The 8,001-nt window shown below is 42.7% G+C and overlaps 1 protein-coding gene across 1 annotated transcript; it reads left to right on the forward strand.

Moving 5' to 3' along the window:
* Positions 1–1,618: 1,618 nt before the first annotated feature.
* LOC311171014 (uncharacterized protein C4orf36) lies at positions 1,619–5,853 on the forward strand (the record flags this gene model as incomplete). The annotated part of the gene is made up of 3 exons (XM_084233554.1): positions 1,619–1,683; positions 5,327–5,481; positions 5,720–5,853. 3 exons carry the CDS (start codon positions 1,619–1,621, stop codon positions 5,851–5,853), a joined length of 354 nt encoding a protein of 117 aa, XP_084089680.1.
* Positions 5,854–8,001: the final 2,148 nt, after the last annotated feature.

The raw sequence follows: 8,001 nt of genomic DNA on the forward strand, positions 1-8,001 counted from the left end.
GACCTACTAAACATAGAGCTTCCATATGATCCAGAAATTCCACTCCGAGGTATTTACCCAAAGGACACAGAAACATCAATTCCAAAGAGCACCTGCACCCCTATGTGTATAGCAGCACTATTTACAATAGCTAAGCTTTGGAAACAGCCCAAATGCCCAAAAATAGATGACTGGATCAAGAAGATGTGGTACATATATACCATGGAATATTACTCAGCATTCAAAAAAGATAAACACATGCAATTTGCAGCAACATGGATGACGCTGGAAGGGATCATGCTCAGCGAAATAAGCCAAAAAGAAAAAGAAAAATACCGGATGGTCCCACTCATAGCAGGCATTTAGAAAACCTAAATAAGGGACCAGGAAAAGGACTAATTATAATAAAGAAAAAAATCAAAATCAACAAGCAACTATAAACCAGAGACACACTGGGGTGGGGTGGGGAGGAGAGGAGGGATTAGTGTCAAAATAAGGGGGGGCCGGAACCCCATGGGGAATATAACCAACATGAAAATGCATACATTGTGCACAAATAAAAAATGATATAAGAATTATATAAAATAAAAAATATATTTTTTTAAAAAGTGTGTCTGTCTTCGGCTGTGACCCTAAGCTCCTGCCCCGAGGGGACTCTGGGGGTCGCAGGGCTCGGACTTGGAGCCCCGGCCCCCTCGAGGGCCCCTCCCACTCCCCCCGCATCACAAAGCCCTTTGTTGAAGGCCAGCGTGTTGCGCTCTGGGCGCCACTGCTGTTCCCAGCGCCACAGGACGGAGTCGTGTGCGAAGACTAGTGCGTCTAAACCCCGTCGAGCTCTGCCCTGGGTCCGCGCGGGACCGCGGCCCTCCCAGCCCCTCTTTGCTGGTAATCAGGCGCCCCTCCCGTTTCCCGGGCCGGACCAACTCCCCAACCCGGGCTGGGCAGACTGGGCGCGCCTCCGCACTTGTGGGGCGGGTGGGAGCGAGAGCGGGGCGCGGGCGTGGGAAGGTGCCGCGCGGGGGCCCGCACCTTCGCCCCGGGCCGACGCCTCCCAGCCTGCGAGACCCGCTTGCGACTAGGAGCTGCAGGTAGTGGGTGGGAGACGCGCTCCCCAGAGGGGTGCCCAGAGGGCAGGAGGATGGCGCTTCAAGTTGGTCACTTATTAAGTTCAGATATTTGAATCCTGGAAAGGGTTGCATCTTTTAAAGGGCTCGGGCGGTGGGGCGTGGGCCGGGAAGTTCCTGTGCCCGCGGCGCCAGTAGTCGCCCCACGGTGCCACCCGCTGACACGTCCTGGTGATGCCGTGTTTGGGCCGGTTTGGCTGGTTGAGGCAATGATAGCACCATGACGGAATCCCCATGCATTTTCTCCTCAACATCGCTGGAAACGACAAAACAAGTTTACGGACAGGGAAAGAAAACAATTCTACATTAGGTGTTCAGGTTTAATGGACATTTATTAGGGGCATTCTGAATGTTTTTCAGAGATGCGTTATCTGAATCTTTTTAATTATTTGACTATTTAAAAATAGTAAAGTGAAGGTGATTAACCGTTTTGCCATCTTTTCAGGCAAAAATCAAGAGTATCCCTGTGATTACAATAGACATCTCTGTGAGAGATAGGGCTGTAATAATTCAACATGGCTTATGGCTTGCCAAGAAAGAACACAATGAAAACTATTTTGCGGGGCTCTTCTTACAAAGTGTAAGTATTTTTATCCTGGGAAGCCTTGAGTGAGGATGGGAGTGTGCCTTTATGTACCCCATTAGATTATGGACCATATGAAGCATTTTTAGGTGTTTGGATAATGATTTTCTTAAAGAAATGTGATTTAAAAAAATAAAGAAATGTGATTTTTATAAGACTTAACAAATTATCTTACTCGGTCTTTACAACAAAACAACACTATCAAATGAGAAAACCGGGAGAAGTAGTTTGCTCAAAGTTTCATAGTCGTAGTAAGTGATGGTTAGAAGCCTGCGTCTTCTTATTCCAAAGCAACATTTTTTTAAACACCACCCACCACCTTAGAATACCTACTGTAAATCTACTTGAAAATGCCTGATGTCAGGCATATCTCAGCAACACTTAATTAGCTGGTACAAAGGGTCAGTTTCATATCCTGTACACTTCAGCAGGCAATGTATGGACAACATGGACTTGGAAATTGGGAAGACCTAGGCTAAAAGCCTGGCCCCGCCCTTGCTCCCTATGAGACACTGAGTAAATTAATTTCTCTGTGCCTTGTCCTCCACATCTGTTAAGTGGACACAACAGTATCTGTCTAAGTTGTTGAGCACAAATGAAGTAAAGTAGTTGCATATTGTCTGATATATAGCAAACTCACAATGAACATGGGTTGTTACCATTTAGTAACTTCCCTTTGTAGTATTATAGTTCTGCCTTGTTTTCTGTTTGATTTTTTGACTTTTTTTAACCTCTCCACCTTAGTCAATGACATATTTGTCATTGAGTCAATTGAAATTTTCTTTTTAACAATAATCTGAGAAGTAATTGGAGACAATTTATGGGGTTGTAAAACCAGAGCTATTGGAAAGTCAGAGAAAATTCATATTTAGTTTTGTTAGTTTAGTATGTATTTAGACATTGAACTATATAAGCAAATACCCTAGTAGTCAATATTATTGTAAACATAATTATCAAAATGAAGATATCCTTATGTCTGAAAAATGATTGAAAGCACAGATTTTTTGGATTTTTTAATGTGGAACTTTATATCATGAATAATCTCTGCAAAACCATGACTTCCCATTCATTCGCACAGGAAAGTATTCAATATTGATAAGAGCAGTTAAATTAAGAGGAACCAAATGGTATTAGCACCCTTTGGAGGTCATTTGCTAGGGGAACGCCTCACTGTAGGCTTTTCTTTGTTAACTGTTTTTTAGAAAATTAGAAAAATGATACACTAAAAACACTATAAAAGCTGAAATGAAAATAAAAATGCTGCTTCTCATACTCCAATTTCCATCCCTCTCTAGACCTACTCAGAGGTAAAATGTTTTATATTCTTCTAGGATTTTTATCTGTTGTGCAAGATACACGTGAATATAAATACACATATTTTTACATGTGGAATTGAACTTCACTGTATCCTCCCATCCTCCAGTATGTCTTGTTAGTCTGGTGGTTAAGTCTGGTGGTTAAGTTAGTCTGGTGGTTAAGCACAGATTCTAGAGTCTGACTTTCTGGGTTGAAATCACAAACCCACAATGAACCTTGTGACTGGGCAAACTGTTCTCTGCTCTTGTTTATGGATTTGTAAATCAAGCATAATACTAACAACTGAATACATCTTAAAGTTACCTCAGCAATTAAATGAGTTCATATCTGTAAATGGATTTAAACAATGCCTAATGCATAGTAAGTGCTAGATAAATATTAGCTCTTTCATTGCTCATCTTTCCATATCTACATATAAGGGTAACCATCTTTTATGACATGTTTGTTTCTCAAGGCTTTTCTTGATAGATAGTAAGGCTATTTCCGTGTTTTTTTAAAAACAAACAATGCTTCAGTGAACACTGCTAGAAATACATCTTTGTGTACTTGTTCAAGTACATCTATAATAATGGTAGACGTCAAGTCACTCCTTAAAGTTAGATCATAAAGTAGTAAGGAAGCTGGAGGAGGAAAACAAAGGATGGTATGTATGCGACATCTTTATGTCCCTTACTTGTTCCAAGGCAGGTCTTTCCACTTTCCTCTTGCACATGAACTCACATGGGAAGCATGTAGTGATATTTGAAATTTTTGACCTGAGATACATAACACAATACAATTATGGTTCACAGTGATTATTATTTTTTTCAAAAGATTTATTTATTTATTTATGCAAGCACTGGGTACAGTCAGAAGCGCAGGAGGGTGAGAGAATTCACCAGAGCAGAGTGGGGAGCAGAACAGGCAGAAGGACCAAAACACACTGCTGAGGGGAGCAGTGGGAGGCAGGAGAGGTCTGCACGCCATGTGGGACCCTCGCCAATGGCCGGGTATCGAACTGGTGCTGCAGAGGCTGCAGGCAGCTTCGCAGCCCAGCACTCAACCACTGCGCCACTGGGGAGGCCCCACAGTGATTATTTTTAATAATGTAGTTTGGATTTCATGTATTCTCCAGTCTTCTTTTTTTAAAAAAAGATTTATTTTTATGCATACAAGAACTGGGGTGTAAGCCAGAGGTGCGGGGCGATGAGAGCATTCACAAGACAGAATGGGGAGCAAAACAGGCAGACTGACTGAAATACACTGCTGAGGAGAATGGTGGGTGAGTCAAGAGAGGTTTCTGCGCCATGTGGTTCAGCTCCCTGGCCAGTGATTGAACTCGTGCTATAGAGGCTGGCAGTAGCTTGATAGCTCTGTCTTTAACCCCTGAGCCACCAGGGATCCCCACTTCTCCAGCCTTCTAAGTCCTAGAAGTAGTGCTTCTAAATAAATACACCTAGGCTAAGTACCAGCTCTGGTTCTTAATTGACTTCTGAGTCTCAGTTTCCTTGTCTCCCTATGTGGTGGTTATAAGGATCAAAATAAGATCACACACTCAAAGCCTTAGTGTATGACAGGCACTGTTCAATGCATTATTCCCTTTGTTTCTTCCCTAGTGTAACCTTATTTTTGATTAATCATAAAAGATTTGGAGCTTACAATTCTTAGACACATTTTCTTAAAAGACATGGAAAGGGCCTCCCTGGTGGTGCAGGGATTAAGTCTTAGCATTGTGAAGTAATCCACAGGGAACTAACCCACATGGCGCAGCAGACCTCTCCTGTCTCACCCACTGCTCCCCTCAGCCTTATATTTCAGTAGATCTGCCTGTTCTGCTCCCTACTCTGTCTCTGGTGAATCCTCTCATGACCCCCCACACCTCTGGCCTATACCCCAGCTCTTATATGCATAAATAAATAAATCTTTTAAAAAAAAGACATGGAAAGTTGGAGTCACTCTAGGGAGGTTGTATTGTGAACAAAATGCCTGTTATAAGTGATAGTAATTAAAAAAAAGATTTTTATTGGGTAATTTTGCATTATAACATAAGTTTCAGGTGTGCATAATTATAAATCAACAGCTGTATATACTGCATACATTAAGTTCACTATGAAAAGTCCAATTTTACCCTTCATATGATATTTTTTTCAGTATAGATCCACACTAGTTAAAATAAGTTTCCTTCTCCTGGCTAGAATGCAGCTTTGAAAAATCCTGAATAATCCCTGTAAGCTAAAGTGTCTAGTGGAAAATGGAATTAGTAACTAATAAGATGTCTTCTGAATGTCCTATAGTAGATGCTTGATAAATATTCATTGAATGACTTCATAAATTTTTACCCCAGGCAGGAACCTTGGGATCTTGCACTGCTTACAAAGACCTGGTACACAAACATAATGAACATCAAATTGCCTTTCTTGGAAGAAATTACATTTGGTAATCCTTTACACCTCCAAAAATATATAACTGTCAAGGATAATCTGTTGCCTTCTCCGGAATGTAAGTTCTGTTAGAACTACTTTAATAAATTGCAGGTTTTGTGTGTGTTATTTTGCTTATTATCAGAGAAATGTTGAACTAATGCTCATTTATACACACACCCCCTACCTATGTAGTCCTGTCTTCTTGTTTAGCATTCAAGATAGTGAATTTTTCTGTGTGATAAATGTTCTGTTTTGACTAAATTATACCTGGAGAAAAATGTCAGTTGGATTGCTTCATGTATTTTATTTTTCAGGTGTCAGATTTGAAAGGGATTATGAAATGAAGCGCTTAAATAAACTGAAATGTCAGAAAAAGGCAGCAGAGAAAATTCAGTTTTCTCTAAGGGAAAGGCCAGTTGGTTTGAGAAGACCTCTTCCACCTAAGTGACAATCATCTCATAATTGAATCTGTGCTCTTCGTTCTTCATCCAAAGAGGATGAAGGGCCCCAGTCTTTCACTGTGTGGAGTTCTGTGCAAACATAGGAGTGCCCACTGCTGGAGGACTCAGCTCCTGTGGACTAGAGGGCAGTGCTCGCATTACCTGGGTCTCTTCACACACTACTTCCATTGTGTCTGAAGCAACAGCACTGTAAGTAGATGAAAGTGCAGCTGCGCTAGGCTCATTCATGTTATTTATTTTGATTTTTTTAAAAACTGCGCTAAGGGAGGGCCTCACTGGTGGTGCAAGGGGTTAAGACCCAACCTATGAAGCTATCCGTAGCCACTGCAGCACGAGATCGGTTCCCAGCCAGGGAGCTACCCATATTATGGTGCAGCAGACCTCTCCTGACTCGCCTGCTGCTCCCCTCAGCAGTGTTTCAGTCAATCTGCCTGTTCTGTTCCGTACTCTGTCTCTAGTGAATCCTCTCACCCCCACTCCCCGCGCCTCTGGCCTGTACCCCAGTCCTTATATGCATAAATAAATAAATCTTTAAAAAAAAAAACCTGCACTAAGGGAGGAGGAAACCTCTTGTCAGACATTTTTTTTTTAATTTTTTTTTTTTTTTAGATTATTTATACAAGCACTGGGTACAGTCAGAAGCGCGAGAGGGTGAGAGAATTCACCAGAGCCAGAGCGGGGAGCAGAGCAGGTAGAAGGACTGAAGTACACTGCTGAGGGGAGCAGCGGGCGGCAGGAGAGGTCTGCGTGCCATGCGGGACCCTCCTCCAGTGGGGTGGCCGGGGAGTACCCGGGGATTGAACCGGCGCTGCAGAGGCTGCGGGCAGTTTCGCAACCCAGCGCTCAACTGCTGCGCCACCGGGGAGGCCCTTGTCAGACATTTTTTTATAGAACACTTTGAATTTTCAACTTTGACATTCCAAGGAGTCACCAAAAGGAATGATAAACTATGAAAAATTTTGTTTGGTTAAAAATTTTAGATTTTGAGCCTCCCCGGTGGCGCAGCAGTTGAACGCTGGGTTGCAAAGCTGCCTGCAGCCTCTGCAGCGCTGGTTCCATCCCCGGCCACCGAGCGAGGGTCCCACATGGCACGACAGACCTCTCCTGCCTCCCGCTGCTCCCCTCAGCAGTGTATTTCGTCAGTCTGTCTGTTCTGCTCCCCGCTCTGGCTCTGGTGAATTCTCTCACCCTCCGGCGCTTCTGACTGTACCCAGTGCTTGTATAAATAAATAAATCTTTTAAAAAAAAAAACCTTAAAAAAAATTTAGATTTTATTTTGGCAAAACTCCAGTTTCCAACTTTCAGTAAAAACTCATTTGTTATTCTCATGTAATTATTTAAAAGTTTTTTAATTGAAGTAACATTACATTATAACGTTACATAAGTTTTATATGTGCATCATTTTAAGTCAACATCTGTACATACTACATTAAGTTCACCACTACAAGTACCATTCTTACCATGTAATTCACCACTTTTAATCAATTTACTCTCCTCCTTTCTCCCCTTCCCTTTGATAACCTCTCACGTGGTACTTTAAGGTAGCAAGTTGACTTATTTTTTGTTTTTCCAAACACTTGCCTTTTTCTTTCTGCCTGCTTTCATATTGTCTATCTGGGATGCCCCGCAGCATGTAGAACACATATACATGCGTGAAAATGACATCAAAACTTAGAGACCTGGGCCTCTCTGGTGGCCAAGTGATTAAGACACAGCCCTATGATGCTGTCTGCAGCCACTGCAGCATGAGTTTGATCCCCGGCCAGGGAGGTTGCCCACATGGCACAGCAGACCTCTTCTCTCTTGCCTGCTGCTCCCCTCAGCATGTATTTCAGTAGATCTGCCTGTTCTGCTCCCCACTCTGTCTCTGGTGAATCCTCTCCCCCCTCTATCTCTGGCCTGCACACCAGCTCTTTTTTTTTTTTTATTATTTTTTTATTTTTTTTTTTATAGAGGCATGCTTTATTTATTTGTTTGCTGGTTTGTTTGTTTGTTTGGTTTATACATGCACTGGGCACAGTCAGAAGTGCGGGAGGGTGAGAGAATTCACCAGAGCCAGAGCGGGGAGCAGAGCAGGCAGAAGGACCGAAGTACACTGCTGAGGGGAGCAGCGGGCAGCAGGAGAGGTCTGTGCG

The sequence above is a fragment of the Talpa europaea genome, assembly GCF_964194135.1.
Source record: "Talpa europaea genome assembly, chromosome: 5".
Classification (NCBI taxonomy): domain Eukaryota; kingdom Metazoa; phylum Chordata; class Mammalia; order Eulipotyphla; family Talpidae; genus Talpa; species Talpa europaea.